At 32.9% G+C, this 17,849-nt stretch overlaps 1 protein-coding gene across 1 annotated transcript in view; it reads left to right on the top strand.

Annotated features, from left to right (window-relative positions):
- Positions 1-17,849, top strand: part of LOC128661241 (SCO-spondin-like) — a 624,208-nt gene that overhangs the window by 160,866 nt on the left and 445,493 nt on the right. Inside the window, exon 48 of the mRNA XM_053715520.1 lies at positions 12,710-12,926. Within this exon, the coding sequence (XP_053571495.1) occupies positions 12,710-12,926 (217 nt within the window). The remainder of the gene's footprint in view (positions 1-12,709; positions 12,927-17,849) is intronic.

Genomic DNA, 17,849 nt, shown 5'->3' with positions numbered 1-17,849 from the left:
TTACTCTTAATTTACTCTGTAGCATTTTATATAGAGCAGTGATTTAACCCCCAGTTTGGAGTAACCGCAATTTAAATTTTCAGCACAAAATAAAGCATTGATTTTATGCCTTTGTTGCCAGTGACACATAGAGCAGTGATTGTATGCCTTTGTTGCCAGTGACACACAGAGCAATGATTTTATGCATTTGTTGCCAGTGACACACAGAGCAGTGATTGTATGCCTTTGTTGCCAGTGACACACAGAGCAGTGATTTTATGCCTTTGTTGCCAGTGACACTCAGAGCAGTGATTGTATGCCTTTGTTGCCAGTGACACTCAGAGCAGTGATTTTATGCCTTTGTTGCCAATGACACACAGAGCAGTGATTGTATGCCTTTGTTGCCAGTGACACACAGAGCAGTGATTGTATGCCTTTGTTGCCAGTGACACACAGAGCAGTGATTTTATGCCTTTGTTGCCAATGACACACAGAGCAGTGATTGTATGCCTTTATTGCCAGTGACACAGAGCAGTGATTTTATGCCTTTGTTGCCAGTGACACAGAGAGCAGTGATTTTATGCCTTTGTTGCCAGTGACACTCAGAGCAGTGATTGTATGCCTTTGTTGCCAGTGACACACAGAGCAGTGGTACTTACCTAATAATTCCAGTACCTCTCATGTGTGCTGCCAAAGCCTCAGTCCTATATAAATATGGCTGCCACAGCAACAATCTATATAAATGTAACTGTTATTGGACATTTAAGTAAGTGTTACGTTTTGGGAACAGATTTTACTATACAGATGCTTAAAATATTTTACTGTCCAGTTCATTTCTGCACAATTACAAACCCCAATGACGTATGTGACCAAACACAATGTCACAGGCTGGAACAAGATGCTCATGTTCTGCTATCTGTCTTAATATTGTAGCTGTCACATCTATCACAACAAGATCAACAAGATCTATCACAACATATCATGACTTCTAAACCTTCCCTGACCTGAGAGCTATCTTCTATTGTGTCAGTGTGAGGTGATACAATGTGATACAATATAACAGATATAAAATAAATACATTTATCAGCTGCAGTGACACATTATATAGTGCTGTGTTGTGTGAGAGCTGCTGTTGTGTCAGTGTGAGGTGATATAATGTGATACAATATAACAGATATAAAATAAATACATTTATCAGCTGCAGTGACACATTATATAGTGCTGTGTTGTGTGAGAGCTTATGTTGTGTCAGTGTGAGGTGATACAATGTGATACAATATAACAGATATAAAATAAATACATTTATCAGCTGCAGTGACACATTATATAGTGCTGTGCTGTGTGAGAGCTTATGTTGTGTCAGTGTGAGGTGATACAATGTGATACAATACAGGGAGTGCAGAATTATTAGGCAAGTTGTATTTTTGAGGATTAATTTTATTATTGTACAACAACCATGTTCTCAATGAACCCAAAAAACTCATTAATATCAAAGCTGAATAGTTTTGGAAGTAGTTTTTAGTTTGTTTTTAGTTATAGCTATTTTAGGGGGATATCTGTGTGTGCAGGTGACTATTACTGTGCATAATTATTAGGCAACTTAACAAAGAACAAATATATACCCATTTCAATTATTTATTTTTACCAGTGAAACCAATATAACATCTCAACATTCACAAATATACATTTCTGACATTCAAAAACAAAACAAAAACAAATCAGTGACCAATATAGCCACCTTTCTTTGCAAGGACACTCAAAAGCCTGCCATCCATGGATTCTGTCAGTGTTCTGATATGTTCACCATCAACATTGCGTGCAGCAGCAACCACAGCCTCCCAGACACTGTTCAGAGAGGTGTACTGTTTTCCCTCCTTGTAAATCTCACATTTGATGATGGACCACAGGTTCTCAATGGGGTTCAGATCAGGTGAACAAGGAGGCCATGTCATTAGATTTTCTTCTTTTATACCCTTTCTTGCCAGCCACGCTGTGGAGTACTTGGACGCGTGTGATGGAGCATTGTCCTGCATGAAAATCATGTTTTTCTTGAAGGATGCAGACTTCTTCCTGTACCACTGCTTGAAGAAGGTGTCTTCCAGAAACTGGCAGTAGGACTGGGAGTTGAGCTTGACTCCATCCTCAACCCGAAAAGGCCCCACAAGCTCATCTTTGATGATACCAGCCCAAACCAGTACTCCACCTCCACCTTGCTGGCGTCTGAGTCGGACTGGAGCTCTCTGCCCTTTACCAATCCAGCCACGGGCCCATCCATCTGGCCCATCAAGACTCACTCTCATTTCATCAGTCCATAAAACCTTAGAAAAATCAGTCTTGAGATATTTCTTGGCCCAGTCTTGACGTTTCAGCTTGTGTGTCTTGTTCAGTGGTGGTCGTCTTTCAGCCTTTCTTACCTTGGCCATGTCTCTGAGTATTGCACACCTTGTGCTTTTGGGCACTCCAGTGATGTTGCAGCTCTGAAATATGGCCAAACTGGTGGCAAGTGGCATCTTGGCAGCTGCACGCTTGACTTTTCTCAGTTCATGGGCAGTTATTTTGCGCCTTGGTTTTTCCACACGCTTCTTGCGACCCTGTTGACTATTTTGAATGAAACGCTTGATTGTTCGATGATCACGCTTCAGAAGCTTTGCAATTTTAAGAGTGCTGCATCCCTCTGCAAGATATCTCACTATTTTTTACTTTTCTGAACCTGTCAAGTCCTTCTTTTGACCCATTTTGCCAAAGGAAAGGAAGTTGCCTAATAATTATGCACACCTGATATAGGGTGTTGATGTCATTAGACCACACCCCTTCTCATTACAGAGATGCACATCACCTAATATGCTTAATTGGTAGTAGGCTTTCGAGCCTATACAGCTTGGAGTAAGACAACATGCATAAAGAGGATGATGTGGTCAAAATACTCATTTGCCTAATAATTCTGCACTCCCTGTATAACAGATATAAAATAAATACATTTATCAGCTGCAGTGACACATTATATAGTGCTGTGCTGTGTGAGAGCTTATGTTGTGTCAGTGTGAGGTGATACAATGTGATACAATATAACAGATATAAAATAAATACATTTATCAGCTGCAGTGACACATTATATAGTGCTGTGCTGTGTGAGACCTGCAGTTGTGTCAGTGTGAGGTGATACAATGTGATACAATATAACAGATATAAAATAAATACATTATCAGCTGCAGTGACACATTATATAGTGCTGTGTTGTGTGAGAGCTTATGTTGTGTCAGTGTGAGGTGATATAATGTGATACAATATAACAGATATAAAATAAATACATTTATCAGCTGCAGTGACACATTATATAGTGCTGTTTTGTGTGAGAGCTGCTGTTGTGTCTGTGTGAGGTGATACAATGTGATACAATATAACGGATATAAAATAAATACATTTATCAGCTGCAGTGACACATTATATAGTGCTGTGCTGTGTGAGAGCTTATGTTGTGTCAGTGTGAGGTGATACAATGTGATACAATATAACAGATATAAAATAAATACATTTATCAGCTGCAGTGACACATTATATAGTGCTGTGCTGTGTGAGAGCTTATGTTGTGTCAGTGTGAGGTGATACAATGTGATACAATATAACAGATATAAAATAAATACATTTATCAGCTGCAGTGACACATTATATAGTGCTGTGTTGTGTGAGAGCTGATGTTGTGTCAGTGTGAGGTGATACAATGTGATACAATATAACAGATATAAAATAAATACATTTATCAGCTGCAGTGACACATTATATAGTGCTGTGTTGTGTGAGAGCTTATGTTGTGTCAGTGTGAGGTGATACAATGTGATACAATATAACAGATATAAAATAAATACATTTATCAGCTGCAGTGACACATTATATAGTGCTGTGCTGTGTGAGAGCTTATGTTGTGTCAGTGTGAGGTGATACAATGTGATACAATATAACAGATATAAAATAAATACATTTATCAGCTGCAGTGACACATTATATAGTGCTGTGTTGTGTGAGAGCTGCTGTTGTGTCAGTGTGAGGTTATACAATGTGATACAATATAACAGATATAAAATAAATACATTTATCAGCTGCAGTGACACATTATATAGTGCTGTGCTGTGTGAGAGCTTATGTTGTGTCAGTGTGAGGTTATACAATGTGATACAATATAACAGATATAAAATAAATACATTTATCAGCTGCAGTGACACATTATATAGTGCTGTGCTGTGTGAGAGCTTATGTTGTGTCAGTGTGAGGTGATACAATGTGATACAATATAACAGATATAAAATAAATACATTTATCAGCTGCAGTGACACATTATATAGTGCTGTGTTGTGTGAGAGCTTATGTTGTGTCAGTGTGAGGTGATACAATGTGATACAATATAACAGATATAAAATAAATACATTTATCAGCTGCAGTGACACATTTATATAGTGCTGTGTTGTGTGAGAGTTTATGTTGTGTTAGTGTGAGGTGATACAATGTGATACAATATAACAGATATAAAATAAATACATTTACCAGCTGCAGTGACACATTATATAGTGCTGTGCTGTGTGAGAGCTGCTGTTGTGTCAGTGTGAGGTGATACAATGTGATACAATATAACAGATATAAAATAAATACATTTATCAGCTGCAGTGACACATTATATAGTGCTGTGCTGTGTGAGAGCTTATGTTGTGTCTGTGTGAGGTGATACAATGTGATACAATATAACAGATATAAAATAAATACATTTATCAGCTGCAGTGACACATTATATAGTGCTGTGCTGTGTGAGAGCTGCTGTTGTGTCAGTGAGAGGTGATACAATGTGATACAATATAACAGATATAAAATAAATACATTTATCAGCTGCAGTGACACATTATATAGTGTTGTGCTGTGTGAGAGCTTATGTTGTGTCAGTGTGAGGTGATACAATGTGATACAATATAACAGATATAAAATAAATACAATAATCAGCTGCAGTGACACATTATATAGTGCTGTAATGTGTGAGAGCTTATGTTGTGTCAGTGTGAGGTGATACAATGTGATACAATATAACAGATATAAAATAAATACATTTATCAGCTGCAGTGACACATTTATATAGTGCTGTGTTGTGTGAGAGCTTATGTTGTGTCAGTGTGAGGTGATACAATGTGATACAATATAACAGATATAAAATAAATACATTTATCAGCTGCAGTGACACATTATATAATGCTGTGTTGTGTGAGAGCTTATGTTGTGTCAGTGTGAGGTGATACAATGTGATACAATATAACAGATATAAAATAAATACATTTATCAGCTGCAGTGACACATTATATAGTGCTGTGCTGTGTTAGAGCTTATGTTGTGTCAGTGTGAGGTGATACAATGTGATACAATATAACAGATATAAAATAAATACATTTATCAGCTGCAGTGACACATTATATAGTGCTGTGCTGTGTTAGAGCTTATGTTGTGTCAGTGTGAGGTGATACAATGTGATACAATATAACAGATATAAAATAAATACATTTATCAGCTGCAGTGACACATTATATAGTGTTGTGCTGTGTGAGAGCTGCTGTTGTGTCAGTGTGAGGTGATACAATGTGATACAATATAACAGATATAAAATAAATACATTTATCAGCTGCAGTGACACATTATATAGTGCTGTGTTATGTGAGAGCTTATGTTGTGTCAGTGTGAGGTGATACAATGTGATACAATATAACAGATATAAAATAAATACATTTATCAGCTGCAGTGACACATTATATAGTGCTGTGTTGTGTGAGAGCTGCTGTTGTGTCAGTGTGAGGTGATACAATGTCATACAATATAACAGATATAAAATAAATATATTTATCAGCTGCAGTGACACATTATATAGTGCTGTGCTGTGTTAGAGCTTATGTTGTGTCAGTGTGAGGTGATACAATGTGATACAATATAACAGATATAAAATAAATACATTTATCAGCTGCAGTGACACATTATATAGTGCTGTGTTGTGTGAGAGCTGATGTTGTGTTAGTGTGAGGTGATACAATGTGATACAATATAACAGATATAAAATAAATACATTTATCAGCTGCAGTGACACATTATATAGTGCTGTGCTGTGTGAGAGCTTATGTTGTGTCAGTGTGAGGTGATACAATGTGATACAATATAACAGATATAAAATAAATACATTTATCAGCTGCAGTGACACATTATATAGTGCTGTGCTGTGTGAGAGCTTATGTTGTGTCAGTGTGAGGTGATACAATGTGATACAATATTACAGATATAAAATAAATACATTTATCAGCTGCAGTGACACATTATATAGTGCTGTGCTGTGTGAGAGCTTATGTTGTGTCAGTGTGAGGTGATACAATGTGATACAATATTACAGATATAAAATAAATACATTTATCAGCTGCAGTGACACATATAGTGCTGTGCTGTGTGAGAGCTTATGTTGTGTCAGTGTGAAGTGATACAATGTGATACAATATAACAGATATAAAATAAATACATTTATCAGCTGCAGTGACACATTATATAGTGCTGTGCTGTGTGAGAGCTTATGTTGTGTCAGTGTGAGGTGATACAATGTGATACAATATAACAGATAAAATAAATACATTTATCAGCTGCAGTGACACATTATATAGTGCTGTGTTGTGTGAGAGCTTATGTTGTGTCAGTGTGAGGTGATACAATGTGATACAATATAACAGATATAAAATAAATACATTTATCAGCTGCAGTGACACATTATATAGTGCTGTGCTGTGTTAGAGCTGCTGTTGTGTCAGTGTGAGGTGATACAATGTGATACAATATAACAGATATAAAATAAATACATTTAATACACATTATATAGTGCTGTGTTGTGTGAGAGCTGATGTTGTGTCAGTGTGAGGTGATACAATGTGATACAATATAACAGATATACAATAAATACATTTATCAGCTGCAGTGACACATTATATAGTGCTGTGCTGTGTGAGAGCTTATGTTGTGTCAGTGTGAGGTGATACAATGTGATAAAATATAACAGATATAAAATAAATACATTTATCAGCTGCAGTGACACATTATATAGTGCTGTGCTGTGTGAGAGCTTATGTTGTGTCAGTGTGAGGTGATACAATGTGATACAATATAACAGATATAAAATAAATACATTTATCAGCTGCAGTGACACATTATATAGTGCTGTGTTGTGTGAGAGCTTATGTTGTGTCAGTGTGAGGTGATACAATATAACAGATATAAAATAAATACATTTATCAGCTGCAGTGACACATTATATAGTGCTGTGCTGTGTGAGAGCTTATGTTGTGTCAGTGTGAGGTGATACAATGTGATACAATATAACAGATATAAAATAAATACATTTATCAGCTGCAGAGACACATTATATAGTGCTGTGCTGTGTGAGAGCTTATGTTGTGTCAGTGTGAGGTGATACAATGTGATACAATATAACAGATATAAAATAAATACATTTATCAGCTGCAGTGACACATTATATAGTGCTGTGCTGTGTGAGAGCTTATGTTGTGTCAGTGTGAGGTGATACAATGTGATACAATATAACAGATATAAAATAAATACATTTATCAGCTGCAGAGACACATTATATAGTGCTGTGCTGTGTGAGAGCTTATGTTGTGTCAGTGTGAGGTGATACAATGTGATACAATATAACAGATATAAAATAAATACATTTATCAGCTGCAGTGACACATTATATAGTGCTGTGTTGTGTGAGAGCTTATGTTGTGTGAGTGTGAGGTGATACAATGTGATACAATATAACAGATGTAAAATAAATACATTTATCAGCTGCAGTGACACATTATATAGTGCTGTGCTGTGTGAGAGCTTATGTTGTGTCAGTGTGAGGTGATACAATGTGATACAATATAACAGATATAAAATAAATACATTTATCAGCTGCAGTGACACATTATATAGTGCTGTGTTGTGTGAGAGCTGCAGTTGTGTCAGTGTGAGGTGATACAATGTGATACAATATAACAGATATAAAATAAATACATTTATCAGCTGCAGTGACACATTATATAATGCTGTGTTATGTGAGAGCTGTTGTTGTGTCAGTGTGAGGTGATACAATGTGATACAATATAACAGATATAAAATAAATACATTTATCAGCTGCAGTGACACATTATATAGTGCTGTGTTGTGTGAGAGCTTATGTTGTGTCAGTGTGAGGTGATACAATGTGATACAATATAACAGATATAAAATAAATACATTTATCAGCTGCAGTGACACATTATATAGTGATGTGCTCTGTGAGAGCTTATGTTGTGTCAGTGTGAGGTGATACAATGTGATACAATATAACAGATATAAAATAAATACATTTATCAGCAGCAGTGACACATTATATAGTGCTGTGCTCTGTGAGAGCTTATGTTGTGTCAGTGTGAGGTGATACAATGTGATACAATATAACAGATATAAAATAAATACATTTATCAGCTGCAGTGACACATTATATAGTGCTGTGCTGTGTGAGAGCTGCTGTTGTGTCTGTGTGAGGTGATACAATGTGATACAATATAACAGATATAAAATAAATACATTTATCAGCTGCAGTGACACATTATATAGTGCTGTGCTGTTTGAGAGATGCAGTTGTGTCAGTGTGAGGTGATACAATGTGATACATTATAACAGATATAAAATAAATACATTTATCAGCTGCAGTGACACATTATATAGTGCTGTGCTGTGTGAGACCTGCAGTTGTGTCAGTGTGAGGTGATACAATGTGATACAATATAACAGATATAAAATAAATACATTTATCAGCTGCAGTGACACATTATATAGTGCTGTGTTGTGTGAGAGCTTATGTTGTGTCAGTGTGAGGTGATACAATGTGATACAATATAACAGATATAAAATAAATACATTTATCAGCTGCAGAGACACATTATATAGTGCTGTGCTGTGTGAGAGCTGCTGTTGTGTCAGTGAGAGGTGATACAATGTGATACAATATAACAGATATAAAATAAATAGATTTATCAGCTGCAGTGACACATTATATAGTGCTGTAATGTGTGAGAGCTTATGTTGTGTCAGTGTGAGGTGATACAATGTGATACAATATAACAGATATAAAATAAATACATTTATCAGCTGCAGTGACACATTTATATAGTGCTGTGTTGTGTGAGAGCTTATGTTGTGTCAGTGTGAGGTGATACAATGTGATACAATATAACAGATATAAAATAAATACATTTATCAGCTGCAGTGACACATTATATAATGCTGTGTTGTGTGAGAGCTTATGTTGTGTCAGTGTGAGGTGATACAATGTGATACAATATAACAGATATAAAATAAATACATTTATCAGCTGCAGTGACACATTATATAGTGCTGTGCTGTGTTAGAGCTTCTATTGTGTCAGTGTGAGGTGATACAATGTGATACAATATAACAGATATAAAATAAATACATTTATCAGCTGCAGTGACACATTATATAGTGTTGTGCTGTGTGAGAGCTGCTGTTGTGTCAGTGTGAGGTGATACAATGTGATACAATATAACAGATATAAAATAAATACATTTATCAGCTGCAGTGACACATTATATAGTGCTGTGCTGTGTGAGAGCTTATGTTGTGTCAGCCTGAGGTGATACAATGTGATACAATATAGCAGATATAAAATAAATACATTTATCAGCTGCAGTGACACATTATATAGTGCTGTGTTATGTGAGAGCTTATGTTGTGTCAGTGTGAGGTGATACAATGTGATACAATATAGCAGATATAAAATAAATACATTTATCAGCTGCAGTGACACATTATATAGTGCTGTGCTGTGTGAGAGCTTATGTTGTGTCAGTGTGAGGTGATACAATGTAATACAATATAACAGATATAAAATAAATACATTTATCAGCTGCAGTGACACATTATATAGTGCTGTGTTGTGTGAGAGCTGCTGTTGTGTCAGTGTGAGGTGATACAATGTCATACAATATAACAGATATAAAATAAATATATTTATCAGCTGCAGTGACACATTATATAGTGCTGTGCTGTGTTAGAGCTTATGTTGTGTCAGTGTGAGGTGATACAATGTGATACAATATAACAGATATAAAATAAATACATTTATCAGCTGCAGTGACACATTATATAGTGCTGTGTTGTGTGAGAGCTGATGTTGTGTTAGTGTGAGGTGATACAATGTGATACAATATAACAGATATAAAATAAATACATTTATCAGCTGCAGTGACACATTATATAGTGCTGTGCTGTGTGAGAGCTTATGTTGTGTCAGTGTGAGGTGATACAATGTGATACAATATAACAGATATAAAATAAATACATTTATCAGCTGCAGTGACACATTATATAGTGCTGTGCTGTGTTAGAGCTGCTGTTGTGTCAGTGTGAGGTGATACAATGTGATACAATATAACAGATATAAAATAAATACATTTAATACACATTATATAGTGCTGTGTTGTGTGAGAGCTGATGTTGTGTCAGTGTGAGGTGATACAATGTGATAAAATATAACAGATATAAAATAAATACATTTATCAGCTGCAGTGACACATTATATAGTGCTGTGCTGTGTGAGAGCTTATGTTGTGTCAGTGTGAGGTGATACAATGTGATAAAATATAACAGATATAAAATAAATACATTTATCAGCTGCAGTGACACATTATATAGTGCTGTGTTGTGTGAGAGCTTATGTTGTGTCAGTGTGAGGTGATACAATGTGATACAATATAACAGATATAAAATAAATACATTTATCAGCTGCAGTGACACATTATATAGTGCTGTGCTGTGTGAGAGCTTATGTTGTGTCTGTGTGAGGTGATACAATGTGATACAATATAACAGATATAAAATAAATACATTTATCAGCTGCAGTGACACATTATATAGTGCTGTGTTGTGTGAGAGCTTATGTTGTGTGAGTGTGAGGTGATACAATGTGATACAATATAACAGATGTAAAATAAATACATTTATCAGCTGCAGTGACACATTATATAGTGCTGTGCTGTGTGAGAGCTTATGTTGTGTCAGTGTGAGGTGATACAATGTGATACAATATAACAGATATAAAATAAATACATTTATCAGCTGCAGTGACACATTATATAGTGCTGTGTTGTGTGAGAGCTTATGTTGTGTCAGTGTGAGGTGATACAATGTGATACAATATAACAGATATAAAATAAATACATTTATCAGCTGCAGTGACACATTATATAGTGCTGTGTTGTGTGAGAGCTTATGTTGTGTCAGTGTGAGGTGATACAATGTGATACAATATAACAGATATAAAATAAATACATTTATCAGCAGCAGTGACACATTATATAGTGCTGTGCTGTGTTAGAGCTTATGTTGTGTCAGTGTGAGGTGATACAATGTGATACAATATAACAGATATAAAATAAATACATTTATCAGCTGCAGTGACACATTATATAGTGCTGTGTTGTGTGAGAGCTGCAGTTGTGTCAGTGTGAGGTGATACAATGTGATACAATATAACAGATATAAAATAAATACATTTATCAGCTGCAGTGACACATTATATAGTGCTGTGTTGTGTGAGAGCTTATGTTGTGTCAGTGTGAGGTGATACAATGTGATACAATATAACAGATATAAAATAAATACATTTATCAGCCGCAGTGACACATTATATAGTGCTGTGCTCTGTGAGAGCTTATGTTGTGTCAGTGTGAGGTGATACAATGTGATACAATATAACAGATATAAAATAAATACATTTATCAGCAGCAGTGACACATTATATAGTGCTGTGCTGTGTGAGAGCTGCTGTTGTGTCTGTGTGAGGTGATACAATGTGATACAATATAACAGATATAAAATAAATACATTTATCAGCAGCAGTGGCACATTATATAGTGCTGTGCTGTGTGAGAGATGCAGTTGTGTCAGTGTGAGGTGATACAATGTGATACATTATAACAGATATAAAATAAATACATTTATCAGCTGCAGTGACACATTATATAGTGCTGTGCTGTGTGAGAGCTTATGTTGTGTCAGTGTGAGGTGATACAATGTGATACAATATAACAGATATAAAATAAATACATTTATCATCTGCAGTGACACATTATATAGTGCTGTGTTGTGTGAGAGCTTATGTTGTGTCTGTGTGAGGTGATACAATGTGATACAATATAACAGATATAAAATAAATACATTTATCAGCAGCAGTGGCACATTATATAGTGCTGTGCTGTGTGAGAGATGCAGTTGTGTCAGTGTGAGGTGATACAATGTGATACATTATAACAGATATAAAATAAATACATTTATCAGCTGCAGTGACACATTATATAGTGCTGTGCTGTGTGAGAGCTTATGTTGTGTCAGTGTGAGGTGATACAATGTGATACATTATAACAGATATAAAATAAATACATTTATCAGCTGCAGTGACACATTATAATGAGCTTCACATCTAACTTCATCTGAAGAAGAGACCTGTGAGGTCTTGAAAACTTATGGAATAAAAAGAAATACCTTGATTTTGTTGGTTCATTAAAGGCATCACAATTAGTAAAGGAACATTGTCTGTAAGACCAATATAATCTTGTTCCATGCAAATGCTACAGGAGATTTATTGCATCGACCATCTGAACTGTGTTTATCTCATGTTTAGCCTTAATATGGAGCCAGGATGGAGCCCGCTAGCCACAGACAGACAGCCCTACTTCCAGGTGGATTTCCTTCAGGCCATGTTCATCTCTGCCATTATTACCCAGGGGGGCAGACAGTCCGGGGCTTATATCACCAAGTACCGGCTCATGTACAGCAGTGATGGGCAGCAGTATCGGAACTACACAGGGGCAAAGCAGCGCAGCGCTGGAGATACAGAGGTACAGGGACCCTCTACCCAGCTGTGATCTTTATTTTCTTTTGTCTCCAACAGTTTATTTGTCCTTTACCCTGTCACATACAGACAGACAGATGCACTAAACACCTTATAATCACAAGACATCTTAGTTGTCTATAGAATTTTTTACTAGCTAACTGTAAACTCTTTCAAAACAAATTATACCTTGTTTTGCTGTAGTTGTTTTTTAATAGCCACACTCCCCACTTCTTGCATTATTTTGAGGACTTGTTACAAGGGTAGACAAGGATTGCCGTTGTCATTTTGCTACCTTGCATTGTCTTGCAGTTCCTTATCTGACCACCTCTGATTAATTTTATTACAAGTGGAAAGTAAACACGTACCGCTAAGTTTGTACTAGTCTAGTTAGGGTGACTGAAGATCTGGTGAAAAGGGTTAGGGCTAAAAAAAGTCGCACCAAACACAACATAAATACATTCAAATAACTCATATACACTATCTGATAAAAAATATTTACATTGATATTAAGAAAGGTATAAAGGTTCAAACGTATATAGTATATGACAACATTTTTCACTGTAAAGGTCTATTATATATATATATATATATATATATATATATATATATATATATATATATATATATATATATATATATATAAATATGTTTATATATGTATATACATGCATATATTCACATATGAACATATATACACACACACACATACACTGTATAGATAGATAGATAGATAGATAGATAGATAGATAGATAGATAGATAGATAGGTAGATACACACACATACTTAGGAGCCCTTTCCACTCAAAGACCTGAAAACATAAAAAAAAATTGCTGTTTGTCATATGAAATGTGTTTTTTATCATGTATTTACTGTAAATATTATACATTGCAATGTTCTTCACATAGTATAAAATGTCTTTAATTCTTGGGGTCCGATTTACTAAATGTCGGACGGACATGATCCGCTGTAGCATAGGCTGTTGGCATTTAACATTGCACAAGCATTCCTATTGAAATGCTTGTGCAATGCCACCCCCTGCAGATTGGCCGCTAGCAGGTTTGTCAATCATCCCTATCATATCCGTTTTACGACCGCGGCTTCTTAACGCTTGTTTCCAGCGATCTGTAAACTACGGGGGTAGATTGCAGCATACGCTGCTTGTTAAAGCTACCCCTTAATATTTATTTCTATATATATCTGTATATACTCATATTGATATATAATATATAATATTTATTTCTATATATATCTGTATATACTCATATTGATATATAATATATAATATTTATTTCTATATATATCTGTATATACTCATATTGATATATAATATATAATATTTATTTCTATATATATCTGTATATACTCATATTGATATATAATATATAATATTTATTTCTATATATATCTGTATATACTCATATTGATATATAATATATAATATTTATTTCTATATATATCTGTATATACTCATATTGATATATAATATATAATATTTATTTCTATATATATCTGTATATACTCATATTGATATATAATATATAATATTTATTTCTATATATATCTGTATATATTCATATTGATATATAATATATAATATTTATTTCTATATATATCTGTATATATTCATATTGATATATAATATATAATATTTATTTCTATATATATCTGTATATACTCATATTGATATATAATATATAATATTTATTTCTATATATATCTGTATATATTCATATTGATATATAATATATAATATTTATTTCTATATATATCTGTATATACTCATATTGATATATAATATATAATATTTATTTCTATATATATCTGTATATATTCATATTGATATATAATATATAATATTTATTTCTATATATATCTGTATATACTCATATTGATATATAATATATAATATTTATTTCTATATATATCTGTATATATATTCATATTGATATATAATATATAATATTTATTTCTATATATATCTGTATATACTCATATTGATATATAATATATAATATTTATTTCTATATATATCTGTATATACTCATATTGATATATAATATATAATATTTATTTCTATATATATCTGTATATATTCATATTGATATATAATATATAATATTTATTTCTATATATATCTGTATATACTCATATTGATATATAATATATAATATTTATTTCTATATATATCTGCATATATTCATATTGATATATAATATATAATATTTATTTCTATATATATCTGCATATATTCATATTGATATATAATATATAATATTTATTTCTATATATATCTGCATATATTCATATTGATATATAATATATAATATTTATTTCTATATATATCTGTATATATTCATATTGATATATAATATATAATATTTATTTCTATATATATCTGCATATATTCATATTGATATATAATATATAATATTTATTTCTATATATATCTGCATATACTCATATTGATATATAATATATAATATTTATTTCTATATATATCTGCATATATTCATATTGATATATAATATATAATATTTATTTCTATATATATCTGCATATACTCATATTGATATATAATATATAATATTTATTTCTATATATATCTGCATATATTCATATTGATATATAATATATAATATTTATTTCTATATATATCTGTATATACTCATATTGATATATAATATATAATATTTATTTCTATATATATCTGCATATATTCATATTGATATATAATATATAATATTTATTTCTATATATATCTGCATATATTCATATTGATATATAATATATAATATTTATTTCTATATATATCTGCATATACTCATATTGATATATAATATATAATATTTATTTCTATATATATCTGTATATATTCATATTGATATATAATATATAATATTTATTTCTATATATATCTGTATATACTCATATTGATATATAATATATAATATTTATTTCTATATATATCTGCATATATTCATATTGATATATAATATATAATATTTATTTCGATATATATCTGCATATATTCATATTGATATATAATATATAATATTTATTTCGATATATATCTGCATATATTCATATTGATATATAATATATAATATTTATTTCTATATATATCTGTATATACTCATATTGATATATAATATATAATATTTATTTCTATATATATCTGTATATACTCATATTGATATATAATATATAATATTTATTTCTATATATATATCTGTATATACTCATATTGATATATAATATATAATATTTATTTCTATATATATCTGTATATACTCATATTGATATATAATATATAATATTTATTTCTATATATATCTGTATATACTCATATTGATATATAATATATAATATTTATTTCTATATATATCTGTATATACTCATATTGATATATAATATATAATATTTATTTCTATATATATCTGTATATACTCATATTGATATATAATATATAATATTTATTTCTATATATATCTGTATATATTCATATTGATATATAATATATAATATTTATTTCTATATATATCTGTATATACTCATATTGATATATAATATATAATATTTATTTCTATATATATCTGTATATATTCTTATTGATATATAGGTATAGATATATATTTTACTACTGTATATATAACCAATTTCTCTCCATTCCACCAGAACAGAACACCGCACGGATTCTGTAATAGTAAAACATCACTTTTATTTGAGTATAACATTTCTGTACCTCCTGGCACCTTGTTCACTGGGATATCACGTGCAAGAAAAAGCCCCACACCTCTATTTAAACCCATAGGGGCCCATTTATCAAGCTCCGTAAGGACCGCTGCTCCATAACCCTGTCTGCCTGCTCAGAGCAGGCAGACAGGAATCGCCGGAATTCAACCAGATCGAGTACGATCGGGTTGATTGACACCCCCTGCTGACGGCCGATTGGCCGCGAGTCTGCAGGGGGCGGCGTTGCACTAGCACCTCTTGTGAGCTGCTGGTGCAATGCTGAATACAGCGAGCGTATTTCTCTCCGCATTCAGCGAGGTCTGGCGGACCTGATCCGCACTGTCGGATCAGGTCTGCAAGTCCTTTAGTAAATAGGCCTCTATGTGCCCTTTAACTACTGTCAAAAGAACCAATGAACGAGGACCTACTTAGGTGCTATGTCACTTCCTCTCTACATCAAACACATGGCTAATTACCATAATCTATCGATATGTGTTACGCATCATCAATATCAAACACACAAATAAACCTATTAGCAAGTCCCTCCCATTATCCAAAGACCGCGTTAAAACCAAAGTGCATTAAAATCAATGCATTGTCTGCTACCCGATCAGAACAGCAATGGGAACTGGGGCCTGTATAGGGGTTAAACCGCCCCTTCATAACAACAAACCGCATGGCTAATTATCTCAGCCTATTAGAGCGTGTTGTGTGTACAATACGTCACAGATCTACTATCAGTCCCTCCCACTGTCTCCTCCAATCGTACACAAACAAAACATAAACCTAAAATTAAACAAATTAGTGTTGTGTACAATCTAAGCTACAGTTTAAACATTTGAGACAAAGCATAAGGCTACATTTAGACATGCTGGACCAGTTAGAGCCGGTAACAACCTGTCGTAGTATGGTAGAAACCATGGCGGTTTCAAACAGCGCCTTGTATGGGAGAATATCAGCCCAGATAGGAATATTGTGTTACTCAGTCCAGATAGGAATACTGTTTTACTCAGTCCAGATATGAATACTGTTTTACTCAGCCCAGATAGGAATACTGTTGTACTCAGCCCAGATAGGAATACTGTTTTACTCAGTCCAGATAGGAATACTGTGGTACTCAGTCCAGATAGGAATACTTTTTTACTCAGTCCAGATAGGAATACTGTTGTACTCAGTCCAGATAGCAATACTGTT

The sequence above is a fragment of the Bombina bombina genome, chromosome 5 (genome assembly GCF_027579735.1).
Source record: "Bombina bombina isolate aBomBom1 chromosome 5, aBomBom1.pri, whole genome shotgun sequence".
NCBI classification, from domain to species: Eukaryota; Metazoa; Chordata; class Amphibia; order Anura; family Bombinatoridae; genus Bombina; species Bombina bombina.
The sequence above is the reverse complement of the archived record's forward strand: the minus strand, read 5'-3'. Positions and strand labels throughout refer to the sequence as shown.